This window comes from Mizuhopecten yessoensis, unplaced genomic scaffold, assembly GCF_002113885.1.
Source record: "Mizuhopecten yessoensis strain PY_sf001 unplaced genomic scaffold, ASM211388v2 scaffold11087, whole genome shotgun sequence".
NCBI classification, from domain to species: Eukaryota; Metazoa; Mollusca; class Bivalvia; order Pectinida; family Pectinidae; genus Mizuhopecten; species Mizuhopecten yessoensis.
Genome location: NW_018408873.1, coordinates 322,361 through 346,484, shown reverse-complemented (window position 1 = coordinate 346,484; position 24,124 = coordinate 322,361). Strand labels below are relative to the sequence as shown.

The 24,124-nt window shown below is 36.1% G+C and overlaps 1 protein-coding gene across 2 annotated transcripts; it reads right to left on the bottom strand.

The window, feature by feature from the left end:
• Positions 1-800: 800 nt before the first annotated feature.
• On the bottom strand, positions 801-23,789 carry LOC110465535 (SWI/SNF-related matrix-associated actin-dependent regulator of chromatin subfamily A-like protein 1). Of its 2 annotated transcripts, none has more exons than XM_021521436.1 (16): positions 23,642-23,789; positions 21,265-21,957; positions 20,516-20,566; positions 19,741-19,924; positions 18,839-19,151; positions 17,181-17,246; positions 16,282-16,419; positions 8,398-8,477; positions 7,772-7,904; positions 7,041-7,111; positions 6,610-6,709; positions 5,721-5,906; positions 4,635-4,735; positions 3,927-4,014; positions 3,270-3,453; positions 801-2,720 (listed from the first exon to the last, which is right to left on the bottom strand). In XM_021521436.1, the coding sequence occupies exons 2-16, from the start codon at positions 21,941-21,943 to the stop codon at positions 2,512-2,514; spliced, it is 2,583 nt and encodes an 860-aa protein (XP_021377111.1). In that variant the 5' UTR covers positions 21,944-21,957; positions 23,642-23,789; the 3' UTR covers positions 801-2,511. The 2 variants fall into 2 exon arrangements, with proteins under 2 accessions (XP_021377111.1, XP_021377112.1); XM_021521437.1 differs by having other exon boundaries at positions 23,675-23,789.
• Positions 23,790-24,124: the final 335 nt, after the last annotated feature.

Genomic DNA, 24,124 nt, shown 5'->3' with positions numbered 1-24,124 from the left:
GGATTTCTTATTGACCTGAAAAATAACAACACTTTGTCAGGACCATGAGTTGATCATTCCTACCAACTTTCAGTTCAATCGCCCATGCAGAACTTTACTTAAAGTTTGAAAAAGGTATTTTCAAAATGGCGGCCGTGGCGGCCATATTGGATTTCTGATTGACCTGAAAAATAACAACACTTTGTTAGGACCATGAGGCGATCATTCCTAGCAACTTTCAGTTCAATCGCCCATGCGGAACTTTACTTAAAGTTTGGAAAAGGTATTTTCAAAATGGCCGCCGTGGCGGCCATATTGGATTTCTTATTGACCTGAAAAATAACAACCCTTTGTCAGGACCATGATTCGATCATTCCTATCAAAGTTACAGATCAATCAGCCAACCAGAACCTTACTTTAAGATTGAAATAGTTTTTCAAAATGGCGGACATATTGGATTTCTGATCGACGCGAAAAATAACAACACTCTGTCAGGACCATGGGGCGATCCTTCCTACCAACTTTCAGTTCAATGGACCATGCAGAACTTTACTTAAAGTTTGAAAAATGTATTTTCAAAATGGCGGGCGTGGCGGCCATATTGGGTTTCTTATTGACCTTAAAAATAACAACACTTTGTCAGGACCATGGGGCGATCAGTCCTACCAACTTTCAGTTCAATCGGCCCAGCAGAAATTGACTTTAAGTTTGAAATGTAAAATGTTAACGGACGACGGACGACGACTGACGAAAACGGATAGCAATAGGTCACTTGAGCTAAAACTCAGGTGACCTAAAAACAAAACAGAAAAACGTTTCTCAACAAAACATTTTAATCAGCACCTTTTTTCCATGCATTGACATAAAAATATTTTTATTATAAATCAATAAATATAGTTGTGCTAAAATACATTGGTGTCATTCTAACACACTGGAACAGTATATGTAGCACAACTGTTGTACATCGAAGAGTTTAACTTGGTAATCACACCAAAGCCCATTAGGTATAGGAAATCTGATTACCTCGGTATATCAAAGGTAAATATCTAATGTTTAATAAAAAATAGATGATTCACTTCTTTTTCTTTGAAATCATCCTGTAGTTGTATATTACAACATTAAATAATTAGAAAATGTTAGCGAAACAGACTGCCCTTGCCGCAACTGTGATAGAAATTAAACTTGATGCAAATTAAGTCTTACGAAAGAAATGCAGCTAAGAGCAAAGAGTAATTTAAAGACAATGAAACAGGAAATACTGGTCACAGTGACCTACATTTTATATATTGCTGATTCCAAGGCAGTCAATGTTACCGTTACGCGAACAACAGATTCTTTTGATGTACATCAAAGGATCAAACTAGTCTTCTCGTCTCATCCACAAGGCGGTGCACACTGATCCTTTGATATTGCTGACATATTCCAGGGATGTAGAGAGTGAAAGTGAGCGTAACCCCTGGAGTATCAAGGATGGTAATACAGATCTTTGCTGTCAAAGTAAATTCATCCTCATGACGATGAGAAGAAAAGGCAACAAGAACACTACAGCAAACTTTTGCCGGTAAACATAAAACAAATGGAAAGCCTTCCTTGATCCAACTGTCTATTAACTATGAATCAATTGAACACATATGGGTGTAGTGGAACTGAACTGGGTCAATCATCAGCGACCAGGGAGCCTGAACTGGGTCAATCGTCAGCGACCAGGGAGCCTGAACTGGGTCAATCGTCAGCGACCAGGGAGCCTGAACTGGGTCAATCGTCGGCGACCAGGGAGCCTGAACTGGGTCAATCGTCAGTGACCAGGGAGCCTGAACTGGGTCAATCATCAGCAACCAGGGAGCCTGAACTGGGTCAATCGTCAGCGACCAGGGAGCCTGAACTGGGTCAATCGTCGGCGACCAGGGAGCTCAATTCGTAGAGCTTCCATCTAGAGTTTGGAAGGTCCCGGGGTGGAACTCCCGTCTGGCAGTGATTTTCTGTTTCTCCTGTTGCATATATAGGTATATAGACTTACGTAGTGGCTCTTAATTGTTTTCAGTGTTAAAAATAAGGAACTACTGAAATGTATGCGAGTGTCCAATTTTTGTATCATTTTTATACAAAATTAGCATATCTTTATTTCATCCCGGTCCGAGAACATTTAGCATACACTCCACCTACCATCCAAATTTCTCACATAGGCCCATACACGATTTCTCACATAGGCCCATACACAAATTCTCACATAGGCCCATACACACGAATTCTCACATTGGCCCATACACGAATTCTCACATAGGCCCATACACGAATTCTCACCTTTACCACCTGTAATTGAAGTTATAAATCATGGTAATCAGTTGAACACACTTGGATATTTCTACGATAATTGAAGTTGCTTAATCAACACATTTGGATATTACTACATAATATATCACAGAAGCATATATTTATCAAATCACAGCTATAACTGTCACTGATTACAAGTTCTCTTTCTCCAATGCTTTAAACAATCTACAACTATCACGCAAGGTGAGATCTTGCATAATATCAACTGAACTTTGGTCGTTTGTTCTGTGGCTCGTCAAAATCATCCTCTTCCCAATCGACCTCTCCTAGCATAAGGTCAAGGTCATCGTTAGGAATTTCCTCTTCCTGTTTCACAACACTTGCAGTTCTACTTTCACTTTCTGATTTAGCTGCCTCAGTTGAGCTATCTCCCTCTGATGACTGGAAATAACTTAACAGGGATGACTGTTCTGTGAATAAATAACAAGATTGTTTTCAGAAATAACAAGACATTTTTCAGAAATAACGAGATCTATTTAAGAATTATAATTTATCATTTGTTAAATACATGAAAAAGAACTTTAAGGATACATTTTTTTCAGGGGACACTGAAATGATAAATTTGCTGTACATAATGTATAAACTATTAAGAAAATTGATAACAATTCCATTCATTTCATAAGGTTGTATTAATGTTATATTTTAGGGTGGATTTTTGTTGGTGAAGGGTGGGGGAGGAGGGGCAATGAAATGACAACTTTAATAAACATACATGATTGTCATACTTATCCTCCACTAAGCCTAGGGCCTTGGCAAACATAAACTCTGACTTAAAGTAGCCCAGGCTTGTCTTTTTACAGGACAATGAAATAACATCTGTTTGCAATTTTACTGATTCACAATAGATATTGGATGGGCTTGTTGCTGGATTAATAATACAGTACACACACTAACAAGCTAATTTGTTTGCAGAGATTCCTGCGAGTGATATGATTTGATATTGTATTTTCAAGTCTTACTTTTATTAGGTATCTCGGGTTCCTCCTTGCTCTTTGTGCCAGAGACAGATCCCCCCTCCTTTGGCCCCTGATTCACACATTCCTCCTCTTGTTGCCCCGTAAATAATTCACCACCTGTTTCCACATCTGCCTCTTCCATGAAAGACTCCTCAAAGAAATCTGTAAGATCTTTCTGTTTGCTATCCTGCAATTTAATATCAACGACAGAATAGTTATTTCGGGCAAATTCTTTCTGACAGATGGTTTTTGTTTCTTTGTCATAACAAGCTATCATAGTGTTATTTTTTTACAGACATCGATATAAAATTAAAAAAATCCAAGAAATATAGTTTACCATATTTCGAGCATATATCCCGATGGCTATACAAGGAAATGATAAAGCTGGCTATCTGTTTTTTTCTTTAACAGACATGTGATAGAAGTGCAGGTGATATGTTTATATCTTCCCTTGTCTGTACACATGCACCAGCTGTACGAACATAAATTAACATCACACACATTATAAGTTACTTATGCTGGGCATGGTGCTGGCTCCACAGGTATACCTGGGTATTTATTACTCCCCAGCTAACCCCTAGTACAGGTACCATGCAGGAAATTAGTACCCTTTATAAGAAGCGAAGTTTTGGATGGATCAGTGGTTAATCTGAGCCTTACCCTGGCATGGGTCGTGTCTGCCTCGGAGAAGTTGTCCTTACTAAGGCCTGCTCTGTTCAGGACATCAAGCTTCTTCTGTACCAGAGGCCTATAAACAAATAATGTTTAATTCATCTAGGCAAAATAGCTGACTAACTTATTTAAAATAAATTTGGGAATAAAATTTAGATAAATGCTAAAATTTAAATTAAAAATTCATTATTTTGATAACCGTAATATCCCGGATTTTCTTTTAATAATTGCTGACTTCTGAATGTTAATTCAATTTTCTTTTCATCAGAGAACATTAAAATTCAAATCTTGCTGTATGCTGATTAAAAGACATTGACTTACAGAAAATGTGACTGAGATTCTTACTGTTGATTTCTATGTGTTTACTATTAGGAGATATTAAAGTCAAATAATTTTGACAAATAGAATATCAGTTTTGTTATTTTCTAGACACATATCATACTATTTAGTGCATATTCCTATTCATAAGGTATTATAATATAGTCACAATTCATTAATATACCAGGGAATTCCCTTTAATGATACATGAATTACCATATATTCATTAAATCTCCCCATTCATTAATGCAAACATAAAATATTTATGTAATTAATGGGTTCACTATTGAATTATTTTAACGGGAATTTCATGAGGCATGTTGATAGTAGTTAATTTGTTTAACTACTAGACCTTCGATCTAAGTTAGCTGACCTTACCATATATGGTCATCAGCAGTGCCCTGGGAGACAAGGTACTGAATAGTGACCATATCCTGCTGACCAATGCGATGGACTCTGTCCTCTGCCTGCACCAGTATCTGGAACCATCAAATGAATGGATTTATTGTTTAAAGTCCAGCAACAAGAAGGGTCATATGGGGTCAAACAAGAGCAAGTACATGTTTGTTGTAAAACCTGATTTAAGAGACCAGGAAGTCAAACAAGTGGTCTACAGATGCAGGTACCGATAGTCTCCTACTATAGGTTCATTTAATAATGGAATCGTTATAATAATAATAGTTTGAGGTCCTTATATACATCTACTGCTTTATCACAGCCTAGTTCGTAGGTCGTCTCAAAGCAGTTAACAAATTATTAGCCATGGTTATAGGGCCCGTTGCAGCAAGACAATATCTTTCTCAACTCCCTGGGGAGCATACAGCCGGTGCTGCCATTTACATGTAGGTGCTCACAGCTAGCATTCAACTATTCCAGCACTGCCCAACCACGTACTCATTTACAGCTGAGTAGACTGGAACAAGCAGAATAAAGTATCTTGTTCAAAGATACAACAGTTCCATGACGTGACTCGAACCCGCAACCATTCGGTCACGAGCCCAGCGTCCTACCACAAGACTACCGTGCTCCTATAACGGGGAACATTAAAAGTCATCTATTCACACACTTTTAGTGGAGGTCTTCACATGTCAGAGAAAGTTTGGCTGTAACACCAAACATATTTAAATTCTAGCCTCGGCCAGTGCAAACATAGAAACTACAGATGAAAGAAACTAGATGCATGGAAACAAGGTATCATGTCGATCTTAGGATATTTTACAATATTCATTTTGTCTGTAATTTATCAACCATGTGTAACAGCAATTCAATGTTTACAATAGATGGATAAAGTGTAATACTATTGTCTTATTGATTTGACAGAAATAGCCTAGTCAGATATTGAGAATGCCCTTAAAACAATAAATTGTTGGATGTATACTCATAAACAGAGCAAAAATATAAGCTTCAGATATGTCTGTTTGAAAGGTTGAAGATGGTTCCATGAAAATGTAGGATGAAATTTACCCCTGGGTTCCAAAATAGTTCTCCAAACACAACAAGGTTAGCAGACGACAGATTCAGGCCTGCATTGGCTGCCATAATGGAGAGAATTGCCACACGATAGTCCTCATTCTCCTGGAACTTCTTACAAAAAGAGTTCCTCTGCTCCGCACTTGTTTTGCCATCGATACGAATGTAGTGTTGCTTCAGCTAAATACAATATACATTGCATTAGCATTACTGTATAACATTAAGTGTTCGTTGTGTATAAACATTCCTGGTTTGCATGGTTGCTATTGAACCACAAAAATAAATATAACAAATCTGAATGATAAACGTGTCTATTGTTTGTTACTACAGGATATCCACGAAAGTTTGCATCATGAAACAATCTTAATGGCTACAAACCATGAAGGAAAGTACCCAGGAATATTTCGTGTTATACAGTACTACAAAATTGAAATGACTTTTCTTTTTCACACACCTGTCATCATAAAACACTTTATAGAATATTTCTACAATGCCTACATTGCAGCTAGAATAGGCCACTTGAAGATTTCAGCTTTAAAGTACATAGATACACAATTCATATAATACAATTCATGCAATGTGAGAATTTCTACAGAAGCTTATCTTGGGCTAACTACTGGACCTATGCCACCTGTCTAACACCTCAACATGTGTATGATTCTGTGTGTGCTGGAGGCATATTTGTGTTGTTTTGCAGCGAGGCCATGCTTCTAACAGCCTTTCTTTCCATATTGCCATCTCGTTTGAATATTACAGAACAGACACACTAGCATCCACCCCAGACCCTTTTAACCCTGGTTATTAAAGTTCTGTTGACAGGACAATAACTTTTTGTTTTTACTTATAGCAAAAATAGTTTTCAAGCAATAACTGCTGAGTGTACCTTGGGTTTGACCACATCCTCAACAGCATCCAGTACTTCTTGATGATGAGCAAATATCAGGAATTTCTTGTCTGCTTCAATCAGATCCACTACATAGTCCCTGAAGGTCAAGGTGATATCGTTATAATATTTTTATAATATTTTTATAATAATGTCTTATTTAACTTCAGTTAATATTTTCATATGAGATCAAACTTTTGGGCATGGGAATTTCGTACACCCACACAACAACAGAAGATTTATTGATTTAAAATGGTCTCAATGTTTATAACTCACTTTGCTGGGGTGTCATGACTGTGACAGCAGTATTTCCAACATATTTTCTATTTTAGCTAAAATTAGGTTACTAGGCACATATATCATGATCATAGCTAAACTGTAGTAGAAATTTTAATGTTAAGAAATATATACTGCTCCAACAACCTGTTTACCTAATGGCAGGAATCTTGGCAGCTCCAGTATGGTGGAAGTATTCCAATAGGACCCCTCGCCTCTCCAGGCCCTGGAAAACATAAGGCAGTTTGGTTATACAATATTTTTTCTGGAAATTATAAATCAAAGTAGTTTTCCTGACTTTGGGATAATCAATTCAGGAAAATTTGACAGCAACACGGTATAACATTTTTTCAGCAAATCAAATGAAGTTTGATGATCTGTTTCTCAAAATAATTTATAAAGTTGGATGATCTGTTTCTCAAAATAGTTCATAAAGTTTGATGATCTGTTTCTCAAAATAATTGGCTCATAAAGTTTGATGAACTGTGTCTAAATTAATTTTAATCTGGTTCTTGAAATACTTGTATTCAATATATTTTCAAAGAACTTCACGCAGGCATGGTAACAAGCCAATAATATGACAAGAACCTAAAATCTACACATTTCAGATGACCAATGTCTGACATTGACCCAAAGAGATTATTTTTAACTTCAGGCTCCAGGGTTTAAACATGCATGTTATTTGGCTTTGAGGCCTTGTAAATGTTTATCCTGACCTTGACCTCCAGGTTTCAATTGATATCTGACCTTGACCTCAAAATTTACACAAAGCTGACATCCACTGATTTACTGATGAGCCTCATAATTTACGCTGATGTTTGACCTTTAACCCTAGAGTATACAAATATATGTAACCTTGACCCCAAAGATTGCACATATGTCTCACCTTGAGTCCTTTGACGTTCATGGCCTTACAGTCGGTCTTCATATCTTTGTTGATCTTAATTGAACTGGGGTCAAGGACAACCATCTGCCTCGTCTTGGCTGGAAGCTGGGTCAAAACCTCCTTCTTTAATCGCCTGTTTATTACAACAAAGTTCATATTCTTCAAACGGTTCATAGCTCGTTGGCATTGGCCTAGTGTATGAATATGTGTATGAATACTTTTTTGTGTGCTGATTCAGCAGACATAAAATGGTATGTTTATCCGGCAATAAGCCCATGTCTGGTAATCAGCCCACCCCAAAACTATTGCAATTTGTCAAAAATACAACAAATGCTGTTTCATTGCTCTGTTATCAGCCTAACCCCATTTTTAGCGTGGGAGGTTATGTGTTTGCCCCCTAAGCTAATTGAAGGATATAAATGGTATTAAGTGGAAATTTGAACTTGCACAATTTATGAAATTTCAAACTTACATGTCCTAAATTAGAATTGGGCATAGTTATAACTTTCTGTTTTTATTACTAAAAGTATCTGTTCAATTTTGGTGTGTCAATGTTATATGTATCATCAATGCCAATGACATCAAATATAAAATCAAACGAAACATTTTTTTCACAATATACAAACCGTATCATAATTTTTTCTTCCAGAATTATCTGAAGTTCATTCATGTTTGAAGATCCTGAGAAATCCCACCCAAATGGCATCTAAAATGTAATGTTTCGGTCTAAAATAAGATCACATTTAATAAACAACCATGAAAAGGATCAAACTAAATATTCAAAACAATAAAAATAGAACCTATCAAATACATCTATATCAGACAAAGAGAGAATGTGTCCATTAGAAACGTCCTGGTCAGCTATAATGCTGGAGACAAAGAGAGACTGCGTCCATTAGAAACGTCTTGGTCAGCTATAATGCTGGAGACAAAGAGAGAATGTGTACATTAGAAACGTCCTGGTCAGCTATAATGCTGGAGACAAAGAGAGACTGTGTCTATTAGAAACGTCTTGGTCAGCTATTATGCTGGAGACAAAGAGAGACTGTGTCCATTAGAAACGTCTTGGTCAGCTATAATGCTGGAGACAAAGAGAGAATGTGTCCATTAGAAACGTCCTGGTCAGCTATAATGCTGGAGACAAAGACTGAAAGAGAGACTGTGTCCATTAGAAACGTCTTGGTCAGCTATAATGCTGGACCCAAAGAGAGACTGTGTCCATTAGAAACGTCCTGGTCAGCTATAATGCTGGAGACAAAGAGAGACTGTGTCCATTAGAAACGTACTGGTCAGCTATAATGCTGGAGACTTTCACAGCATTGGTTCGACTGTCTGTTTCAGAGGCTACTTGTGGTGGATCTTTATGCAATAGGATCTTAAAATAATTGTATAGATAATTTTATATCTCGACACCTCTTTGTGAAATTTAGTGTTATTCAATTGTACATGTGTAACAGTGGTAATGTCAATGCCTCTGATAGCCAAGTCGAGTGAAGGCAGCTAGTATCTAAACAGGATGGCATGTGATATAAAACAATTTATAGAAAACAAACGTGGTGTCAAATGGTTTATTATATATGTACATAGAAATATAATGTGTATGATATAGCCAGAATAATAACAACCACACAAAAATAGAACTGTCACTGGATATAATCACACTATGTTGTTTACTTATTGTGTATACATGTATTCACCTTCACATCTACAGCACAATACACACAATACACACGATACACACAATACACACAATACATACAATACACAATATACAATACACACAATACATACAATACTCACAATACACAATACACAATACACACGATACACACAATACACACACACAATACATACAATACACACATAATACACACGATACACACAATACACACAATACATACAATACACAAGATACAATACACACGATACACACAATACATACAATACACACACAATACACACAATACACACAATACACACAATACACACAAACAATACACACACACAATACACACAATACACACACACAAAACACACACACAATACACACAATACACACAATACACACAACACACACACAATACACACACACAATACAACATACAATACTCACAATACACAATACACAATACACACGATCCACACAATACACACAATACATACAATACACAACACACAATACACACGATACACACAATACATACAATACACACACAATACACACAATACACACAATACACACATAATACACACGATACACACAATACATACAATACACACAATACACACACAATACACACAATACACACAATACAATACACACGATACACACAATACACACCCACAATACATACAATACACACATAATACACACGATACACACAATACACACAATACATGCAATACACAATATACAATACACACGATACACACACACAATACATACAATACACACAACACACACAATACACACAATACACACGATACACACAAAACACACACACAATACATACAATACACAATACACATAATATACATAATACACACACACAATACACACAATACACACAACACACACAATACACACAATACACACAACACACACAATACACACAATACACACGATACACACAAAACACACAATACATACAATACACAATACACACAAAATACACACAATACACACGATACACACAATACCCACAATACATACAATCCACAATATACAATACACACGATACACACAATACACACCCACAATACATACAATACACAATACACACATAATACACACGATACACACAATACACACAATACATACGATACACAATATACAATACACACAATACATACAATACCCACAATACACAATACGCAATACACACGATACACACAATACACACAATCCATACAATACACAATACACAATACACATAATACACACAATACACACACATAATACACACAATACACACACATAATACACACAATACACACACAAAATACACACAATACACACACACAATACACACAACACACACACAATACACACACACAATACACACACACAATACACACAATACACACACACAACACACACACACAATACACACAAACAATACACACAATACACACAATACATACAATACACACAATACATACAATACACAATACACATAAAATACACAATACACACACACAATACACACAATACACACACACAATACACACAATACACATAATACACATAATACACACAATACACACAATACACACAACACACACACAATACACACAACACACACACAATACACACAACACACACACAATACACACACACAATACACACAATACACACAACACACACAATACACACAATACACACGATACACACAATACACACAATACATACAATACACAATATACAATACACACGATACACACAATACACACACACAATACATACAATACACAATACACACATAATACACACGATACACACAATACATACAATACATACAATACACACACAATACACACAATACACATAATACACACAATACACACACATAATACACACAATACACACACACAATACACACAATACACACAACACACACACAATACACACAACACACACACAATACACACACACAATACACACAATACACACAACACACACAATACACACAATACACACAATACACACAATACACACAATACACACAATACACAATATACAATACACACGATACACACAATACACACACACAATACATACAATACACAATACACACATAATACACACGATACACACAATACATACAATACATACAATACACACACAATACACACAATACACATAATACACACAATACACACACATAATACACACAATACACACACACAATACACACAATACACACACACAATACACACAATACACACAACACACACAATACACACAATACACACAATACACACAATACACACAATACACAATATACAATACACACGATACACACAATACACACACACAATACATACAATACACAATACACACATAATACACACGATACACACAATACATACAATACATACAATACACACACAATACACACAATACACATAATACACACAATACACACACATAATACACACAATACACACACACAATACACACAATACACACACACAATACACACAACACACACACACACACACACACAATACACACAACACACACACACAATACACACAACACACACACAATACACACAACACACACACAATACACACACACAATACACACAATACACACAACACACACAATACACACAATACACACAATACACACAATACACACAATACACAATATACAATACACACGATACACACAATACACACACACAATACATACAATACACAATACACACATAATACACACGATACACACAATACATACAATACATACAATACACACACAATACACACAATACACATAATACACACAATACACACACATAATACACACAATACACACACACAATACACACAATACACACACACAATACACACAATACACACAACACACACAATACACACAATACACACAATACACACAATACAAACAATACACAATATACAATACACACGATACACACAATACACACACACAATACATACAATACACAATACACACATAATACACACGATACACACAATACATACAATACATACAATACACACACAATACACACAATACACATAATACACACAATACACACACATAATACACACAATACACACACACAATACACACAATACACACACACAATACACACAACACACACACACACACACACACAATACACACAACACACACACACAATACACACAACACACACACAATACACACAACACACACACAATACACACACACAATACACACAATACACACAACACACACAATACACACAATACACACAATACACACAATACACACAATACACAATATACAATACACACGATACACACAATACACACACACAATACATACAATACACAATACACACATAATACACACGATACACACAATACATACAATACATACAATACACACACAATACACACAATACACATAATACACACAATACACACACATAATACACACAATACACACACACAATACACACAATACACACACACAATACACACAAAACACACACAATACACACAACACACACACAATACACACACACAATACACACAATACACACAACACACACAATACACACAATACACACAATACACACAATACACACAATACACAATATACAATACACACGATACACACAATACACACACACAATACATACAATACACAATACACACATAATACACACGATACACACAATACATACAATACATACAATACACACACAATACACACAATACACATAATACACACAATACACACACATAATACACACAATACACACACACAATACACACAATACACACACACAATACACACAACACACACACACACACACACAAAATACACACAACACACACACACAATACACACAACACACACACAATACACACAACACACACACAATACACACACACAATACACACAATACACACAACACACACAATACACACAATACACACAATACACACAATACAATACACACGATACACACAATACACACACACAATACATACAATACACAATACACACATAATACACACGATACACACAATACATACAATACATACAATACACACACAATACACACAATACACATAATACACACAATACACACACATAATACACACAATACACACACACAATACACACAATACACACACACACACACACACAATACACACAACACACACACACAATACACACAACACACACACAATACACACAACACACACACAATACACACACACAATACACACAATACACACAACACACACAATACACACAATACACACAATACACACAATACAAACAATACACAATATACAATACACACGATACACACAATACACACACACAATACATACAATACACAATACACACATAATACACACGATACACACAATACATACAATACATACAATACACACACAATACACACAATACACATAATACACACAATACACACACATAATACACACAATACACACACACAATACACACAATACACACACACAATACACACAATACACACAACACACACAATACACACAATACACACAATACACACAATACAAACAATACACAATATACAATACACACGATACACACAATACACACACACAATACATACAATACACAATACACACATAATACACACGATACACACAATACATACAATACATACAATACACACACAATACACACAATACACATAATACACACAATACACACACATAATACACACAATACACACACACAATACACACAATACACACACACAATACACACAAAACACACAACACACACAATACACACAATACACACAATACACAATATACAATACACACGATACACACAATACACACACACAATACATACAATACACAATACACACATAATACACACGATACACACAATACATACAATACATACAATACACACACAATACACACAATACACATAATACACACAATACACACACATAATACACACAATACACACACACAATACACACAATACACACACACAATACACACAATACACACACCACACACAATACACACAATACACACAATACACAATATACAATACACACGATACACACAATACACACACACAATACATACAATACACAATACACACATAATACACACGATACACACAATACATACAATACATACAATACACACACAATACACACAATACACATAATACACACAATACACACACATAATACACACAATACACACACACAATACACACAATACACACACACAATACACACAACACACACACACACACACACACAATACACACAACACACACACACAATACACACAACACACACACAATACACACAACACACACACAATACACACACACAATACACACAATACACACAACACACACAATACACACAATACACACAATACACACAATACAATACACACGATACACACAATACACACACACAATACATACAATACACAATACACACATAATACACACGATACACACAATACATACAATACATACAATACACACACAATACACACAATACACATAATACACACAATACACACACATAATACACACAATACACACACACAATACACACAATACACACACACAATACACACAACACACACACACACACACACACAATACACACAACACACACACACAATACACACAACACACACACAATACACACAACACACACACAATACACACACACAATACACACAATACACACAACACACACAATACACACAATACACACAATACACACAATACACACAATACATACAATACACAATATACAATACACACGATACACACAATACACACACACAATACATACAATACACAATACACACATAATACACACGATACACACAATACATACAATACATACAATACACACACAATACACACAATACACATAATACACACAATACACACACATAATACACACAATACACACACACAATACACACAATACACACAACACACACAATACACACAATACACACAATACACACAATACAATACACACGATACACACAATACACACACACAATACATACAATACACAATACACACATAATACACACGATACACACAATACATACAATACATACAATACACACACAATACACACAATACACATAATACACACAATACACACACATAATACACACAATACACACACACAATACACACAATACACACACAACACACAATACACACAATACACACAATACACAATATACAATACACACGATACACACAATACACACACACAATACATACAATACACAATACACACATAATACACACGATACACACAATACATACAATACATACAATACACACACAATACACACAATACACATAATACACACAATACACACACATAATACACACAATACACACACACAATACACACAATACACACAACACACACAATACACACAATACACACACACAATACACACAATACACACACACACACACAACACACACAATACACATAATACACACAATACACACAATACACATAATACACATAATACACATAATACACACAATACACACAATACACACAACACACACACAATGCACACAACACACACACAATACACACAACACACACACAATACACACAACACACACACAATACACACACACAATACACACAATACACACAACACACACAATACACACAATACACACAATACACACAATGCCAACCTTTCCTTACCATAATTATGCTCTAGATCTTTACCTTCTTTCCATCACAATATCTCACACCGAAATCATGGAACTTGATCAGGAAGGGACAGATGGCCTGGACCGACGTATACAGCTCTGACGGTCTGGAGAGTGCAGGGGTACCACTCAGCAATATCACACGATGAGAGTTCTACATCAGTAAAGTACAGTGAAACATTCAAAGAAGTTCAACTTAGACCACTATACAGAGAAACCCTACTTTACTGACATCTGATTTGAAGGACAGTGAAACCTGACTATATCAACACCTGACTTGAAGGACATTCTGTTATATCTGGCATGACCTTTTGGTCCCAAAATTCTGATTTTCCAGTCTTCAAACTCCGACATCCTCAACAAACATTCACATCTAACTAAATTATTCAATTCATTTTTATTTCAGTAGAAACAGGTCCCTCCAAACTTGAATGATCTCCTCACACAATCTTTTGATACAATATATACAAAGAAAGTGTTTGATAGCCAAAGTTCAAATATTCACAGTTCAAATAAATACCACTCCATAACAGAAAGGTGCAAATTACCAGGTAAATTGCAAATTACCAGATGAAGTAATTGATAGTAGTTTGACCAAAAAACTATTTATTGCTGTCAAATTTAAAAAATAATCATGAACAACAGAAATACATTTTGTACTTTTATGCATAAGAATTATTCCCAAGATGGATTGAAAATGCTGGTATGCTATAGCAATGACCTATGCTCATTTGAAGCAAAAAATATTGAAAATTCAAGCTGTGATCACCCCAATCTTAGGTACTGGCATTTACAGACACCAAATATGCAATATATTGAAACCTGAGCATTTTTGAAACACAGTTTACATCTTCAATATAATTTTCATGTGATAAATAGACGTTATTTGTGTGCACCATCGCTTTAGTGTGTTACCTGTAGTAGCGGTAATGCTGCTTTGCATCTTGCTGTCTTGAAATTTTTTAGAAGATGGCATTCATCCTGAAATAAATATACATATATTCAAATTTGTACTGATATACAACCTTCCGACATTAAGAAACATGTACATAATGTTTTTAAACTATCATTTGAACTTGGTTAGTTATACCGGAAAATTCTGCTATTCTAAAGCAAAGTTATCTCTGGGAAACAGCAGTTGAAACAAAATCCTTTATTTACAACTAAAACAAAATGCATATAACACTGACAACGATAAACTACTGTATGAGAAAACAACATTTTTACAATGTATGAAAAACATGTTAAGTTTTTGTAAAAGAAAATGATGTTAAGTCAACTTATTTTTTTACTAGATGTAGTTTTGAATAGAGAATTAAAATTCAGTTCAATAAAGGTGAGAATGACTAAGTTTTCTCTGGTCCCAACACTAGACATTTGACAGGTAGATGTTTTAGCACCTGACATCTATCTGTCAAAATTTCAAAAGTCTGGAGTTTGGACCATAAAAACCATGCCCAGGGCTAAAATTAATCCTAACAGATGGCCAATAGTGGGAGCTTCTTTCTATGCCATCTTTTAAGGGGCATGGAAGAGACCAAAACTGCTCTGCTATCCTCATAGCAAACAAACCTGAAGACCTCTGATCTTTTCGTTTCTCTTTCAATAACCTAATATTTTCAGCAGTGATGTTGAGCCTGTTGCCAGTATAGAGTGGAGTGTCATGGTACTGTGTCAGTATAGAGTGGAGTATCATGGTACTGTGTCAGTATAGAGTCGAGTGTCATGGTACTGTGTCACTATAGAGTGGAGTGTCATGGTACTGTGTCAGTACAGAGTGGAGTGTCCAGGTACTGTGTCAGTATAGAGTGGAGTATCATGGTACTGTGTCAGTATAGAGTGGAGAGTCATGGTACTGTGTCAATATAGAGTGGAGTGTCATGGTACTGTGTCAGTATAGAGTGGAGTGTCGTGGTACTGTGTCAGTATAGAGTGTAGTGTCATGGTACTGTGTCAGTATAGAGTGGGGTGTCATGGTACTGTGTCAGTACAGAGTGGAGTGTCATGGTACTGTGTCAGTATAGGGGGGAGTGTCGTGGTACTGTGTCAGTATAGAGTGTAGTGTCATGGTACTGTGTCAGTATAGAGTTGAGTGTCATGGTACTGTGTCAGTATAGAGAAGAGTGTCATGGTACTGTGTCAGTATAGAGTAGAGAGACATGGTACTGTGTCAGTATAGAGTGGAGTGTCATGGTACTGTGTCCAGGCTATGAAGTCTCAGTGAGATGACACTTTCAAGTTGACGCCATAGTGGCCCTATCATCTATATGATATGACTGTATTCACATGATCTTAGCTGTTGCGAAGAAAGACATAAACCTTACTTATTTTACAACATTTATGAAACAAGGTATTTCAACTTATAATGATCACTCTTGTTAGCCCGGATGTTAGTGCCAAGGGGTATTAATGAGGGAGAAAACCCTCCAGGTCAGGAAGGTGACCCCGTACCTTTTCACATCCGATTGGGGAATCGAACCTAGGCCGCCTTAGTGAAAGGTAAGTGCGCTATCTAATGTGCTACCCGACCACCATGCAAAAATACAAAACCCTAAACACACAAAGGTACAAACCATAATGACTACTTGGAAATGCTGCTTTTTCAGGTATTCCACCTTCTTCGCCATCAGGTCATAGCTGTATATGTTGACCCGGTAAGTCGTCTTAACATCTTTTCCTGCGATGGGGACGAAGATCTCCTGGGGATCAACACTGGGCAGCCAGCGTTGGACTTGCTGTGCCCAGGCAAATCTGACAGAAGATGGGGCCACAATGAGCAGAGGCCACTCATCTCTGTAGTAACTCGACAGACAGATAGCCTGAATTGTTTTACCTAGACCCATGTCATCAGCTATCAGCAGACGACCATTCATATAAATCCCAAACCTGAAACATAAGTATCCAAACAGCTATATGATTGTTGAAATTTGACATTCAGGGAGAAAAAAAGATAAAGCAACTGATTTTTCTATTTGAAAGAAAATACAATGAGCTAGAATAAGTAAAATAATATCCTGTTTCATAATTCAGAGATGTCATTGCATATATGATATTGGAGAAAAAGGAGGATATCATTGTGAAAAGGGAGGAAACACATACTAATCCCCTTAAAAAACTCTGAATATTTTAACGTTTCAGAATAAATCAACAACTTTTAAATTCTTGGAAAAATTGAGAAAAAACGATAATACTTTGAAAAGAGAAATAACCACATCCCTTATTATTACTGAAATATTCTCTGATAAACATGAAAGTTTAGGTATGCAATGTTTCATTTTATTTTGTTTACATAGTTTCACTAAAACTTTGCACTGTTAAACAAATGCATTAATAAGAAGTTCACAAGAAACATATATTTAAAGTCCACCACATAAGAGGTCAGTTTTAGTAGCTATATATGGAGTCATAAAATCAATGTTAATTTGAATACCAATGTCAACACAAAGCCAGTTAAGACCTGATGCACAGTACATACTCGACTCCTGTTCGTTGGAATGGCATTAAGGCATCCACTAGTCCCTTGTCAATCTTTGAGAGGTCGGCTGACGGAATAGTCTTGGTGGAACTCTTCCCCTTTATCTGAGCAGCAAACACTTGCAGAATGTGTTTGGGGAAGGGCTCGATCTCAACGGATGGCCGCAGGTCTCTGATGGCAGCCACTGTCATCAATAGAAACAGAACAGTAAGAGTAACTAAAATAACTATATAAAGACCTGACAGATTGAACGATAATAACTAATTTTATGAAGTGGCCAACAGGGCCACCCGATCTTTGTTTTTGCAAATGGTCTTTTTGGTTCTTTTTAATTTCAGTGGTCCTTATAAAAGTTGAAGAAAAAATGTATGTACAATTACAAGAGTCCATCTCCTTTTCTTTTTTCTTCTTTATTTCTAAATAAGTCATTACAACTTGTATTAATCGGTCTTGTTGGTATGAAAGTTATCGCATGGGATGGGGGAGGGATCTTAATGTGGAAGGAAACAAGGGTCCCGGGGAAAACCAATGTGGTCGGGCAGGTGACCCCATACCTTTTCACATTGGATTGGGGAATCGAACCCCAACTGCCTTGGTGAAAGGCGAGTGCTACTCCACCACCCTAGTCCATGTCCATAGTTATACTCGACCACCCTAGTCCATATCCATAGTTATACTAGACCACCCTAGTCCATGTCCATGGTTATACTAGACCACCCTAGTCCATGTCCATGGTTATACTCTTCCCCAATTTTCATAAAACGTCAATACTTACTGAAGTTGTTGTACTCTTTAAGTGCAAAGGACCATTTCTTAGTAACCGCATCTGTAAATGTATAGAAACTTAACCGTTTCAGTTATACATTAATGTCTTAAACAAACATTGATATCATAAAGAAATTTCAAATCTTGTTCATGCAAGTCCTTGCCTGATTGGCTCATAGGAACACAAGTCATCCACAAGCTGATGCTGATGAACAAAATGTGCAAGGCTTATAAAGAACTTAAACTTGAAAAAAGGCAGTGTTATTTTGTACTTTGTCGGAACAAGAAAGGATATGATGTAAAATTTGGTCATTTAAATAAAATTTTTCTTTGATTTTACTTGGAATTAATGAAATTAAAAATTACAAGGATTAAAGTTGAAATTTCCCGTACTGATGCTGTAAGAACAGGAAATATGACCGGCTTTCCCAACAAATCGGCTGTTTATGTACATACAATGTATTGAGGAATGGAAATAAATTGTCCTCATTCAAACCAAATGAATACAGGGACATTCCTGCCAAACCGTCATTATATTGCCAAACTCCTTCATATTAAACTGCTGGTAGCAGTATTCACAGATTTTATCATGTATGTTTGCACTTGGCCTTTAGTTATCCATGGAGTTATTTCTTACTGAACAACAATCAAAGGGAAAGGACACTGGTTTTCACAACTCACTAGGCCCTACCTCTCCCCATAAAAAAAACACTTCACAAAGTTTTAATGACTTTGAGTGACTTTCCAATCAAAACTTACCATAAAGTTTTGTATTCATGGACTTGAAGACCTCAACAAGGGGTGCACTAAAACCAACATCCACCTCGAACCTCTCTCTGGATATCAGAACACAGCATCCCTTCACTGGCTTGTTCTTTCCCAGGAAAATGTTTCCAGAATTGTAACTTGTGGCCACTTTGTTAGCCACCTCAGTGGCATTGAACTGGCCTTGCCCTTTAAATTTATTCCCCTCTGATAAAATCGACTTATTCTCATGTGTTCGACCAAAACTTTTACTGAGCCAGTTTGAATTTCCTATTCCAATACCATTCTGATTTTTTGTAGCATTCTGAATTGCTGTGGCTGAAGAGTTTTGATTCAATTTCGTAGGCCAAGTTGGAGTGATCTTTCCCTGTTCAATTAAACTCCGAGTATTACTACCAGGGGGCACCACTGTGCTTGACGGTTTTTGATAAGGTTTTGTAGGCCAACTTTGAGTGGTCTTTCCCTGTTGATTTGAACCTTGAATACTCCCAACAGGGGGCCCCACTATACCACCTGATTTTGTATATTGGCCCGAGGTTTGTGGTTTGTTCCATGAGGTAGAGGCTTGTGGCTGTTTGATAGGGCTTTGATTCTTGGCTCGCTTGGCAAGCGCTTTTCTTTTGTTCTCTTCTATCCTTCTTTTTTGTTCTTCTGTCAGCCCTCCTGATGACATGATGACATATCTTCCTAAAATATTAATTTAATAACCTCAATCTTTCCTTTTTACGAAAACTCTAATGATATACAATGTTTACCTCTGTCAAAACATTTGGTCCAACAAAGTGGTTGAATTCTATGAAATCGGAATTTATAAATTACAAATGAATGTACCCTGTTTAATTTATTTTTTTCATGATCTAAACGACAATGTTTGCCTTTACATGATGAAACCTCTCTTCTCTGAACCCACTATATTTTGAAATCCTGTCTAATCAAATAATTATCTTAGATAATCTAGCTGGCACTGTTTCAAAGGGCCAGTCATCAGTACCATAATGAGTGCAAAGACTGAAAGTTATCACGATAATGAAAATAAGAGCACAACATAGTAATACCATGTAAAGGGTGAAAATAACACAGCTTGGAAATGAATTCTACCAGTTGAGGGCGAGAATTTGACTGGGCAAGAGTTTCCCAGCCATTGCATCTTATACAGCTTAAGTATGCAGCAGTTTTTAATTGCTCATAGGAATTTGAATGCAGTCGCCTTCTAGCTTTGTGCAATAGGGAATTTCCCTTTGGCTTAGTGGTAGAGCATTCAACTAGGAAGTTTGGGATTGTGGGTTAATAATCCCTGTGGAAGCAAACTATGTTCTTCTTCCTGTTACAAATGGTGTCCCTGGCCCTCCCTGTATATGTGGTGACTGGGCGTTAGAACCACTGTAATGATTAACTGTTGTGGTGTTGGAGGGCAAACACATTAAAAAGGTACATAGGATTATGGTCGCCTTCTAGCTTTGCACTAGAAGGACTTTCCCTTTAGCTCAGTGGTATGGCATTTCCACTTAATAAGTGATCACAGGGCCCAGTTGTACAAAAGGTGATTAGCTTAATCAGTGATTAGCACAAATTTTAAAGATTGTGTATCTTTAAAACAAGACCAATGAATTAGTTACAACTTTCCAGATAGCAAATATTTAGTTGAGTGATTTTACATGCAAAATTGTGAGATTTTACCTGGTATATTGACGAAATTATTAAAGGTTGAAAAATGTTGTTATACAGTGATTAAGCTAATCACCTTTTGAACAACTGGGACCAGTCTGGTGTCACAGGTTCGATCCCTGGTGGACGCATCCGAAGTATACTACTCTTACATTAGTCCGCTAAAACTGATCATATTTGTAGGCTCCAAATTCTGATTGGTCGCCTGTTTATGGTCAGATATCAACTTAAAACACAAGGACTGATGAGAATTTTAAAGCCTGCGATTAATTATGGTCAGTTTTAGGTGACTATACTCCCAACTAATTTGAGCAAACCTTTACAATACAGCATCAGCTAAAAACAAAATGACTTGTCAGTCTTTACTCTAGACAGTGTGTTGAAACATTTCTGACTGATGGCCTAAAAGTGGATCACTAATATAAGCAAATCGAACCTTATAACCTTGTTATAACCTTGTTCCCGTTTATAGTTCTGTGTAGTCCTTGTATAAATCAGGACTGTTATTTCATCGACATGACCCTGGCAGGTGGTATTTGTTCAACTTAATCTGTTATACCGCCGAAGCTTCCAGCTTTACTCAAAATCAAAAGTGGGTGTTCCTGCGAAATTAATCTTTTCAAATAGTATGAACTGATACTAATACCCAATGTCTCATATCTAAAAATATTTTTTTCTTCGATAATGTTTAAAGTTTACAACTTACTACATTGTCGTTTTGGTAAAATCTAATACAAACACAGTTAGACGAGTTTTCTTGGCGTTAATCTGTATCAAAAATGTCACCATTAGGGTTATACGTCAAAGTTCCTGTTCAGTTTGCAGTTTTACTTTCGTTTTCGCCGCCATCTTCCGACTTATGGAGAATATAAAAGATTACACGGATTAGCGGAAAATATGTATCCGGAATTTGCAAAATGTCTTCGATTGTCTTTTTATCATCCATTCGTTCATGTGAAATTTCATTCTTAATAAAAATTTGATATGGATTTATGACAAATTTATAATAAAAAACTATTCATATTATCAATTATAATTGGTAATTGCATGATTTTTTTAGATGAAATTTAATTTCATGATTCTATAAATATGATTTTATTGAATTATTTGTATTTAAATCTGGTTTCAGCTGAAAATGATAGATCTTTTTTTAGCAAGTGTCCTTTGTTTGATTTATAATAGCTAGGAC

Bases quoted from the DNA above. Each gene is read 5' to 3' on its own strand.
- LOC110465535 (XM_021521436.1), bottom strand. From the start codon at position 21,943: ATGTCATCAGGAGGGCTGACAGAAGAACAAAAAAGAAGGATAGAAGAG. The intron at 19,152-19,740 runs GTATGTACTGTG...CTTATGTTTCAG, and splicing joins TTCCAACGAACAGGAGTCGA to GTTTGGGATTTATATGAATG. The intron at 4,736-5,720 runs GTAAATTTCATC...TGATGGTTCCAG, and splicing joins AACTATTTTGGAACCCAGGG to ATACTGGTGCAGGCAGAGGA.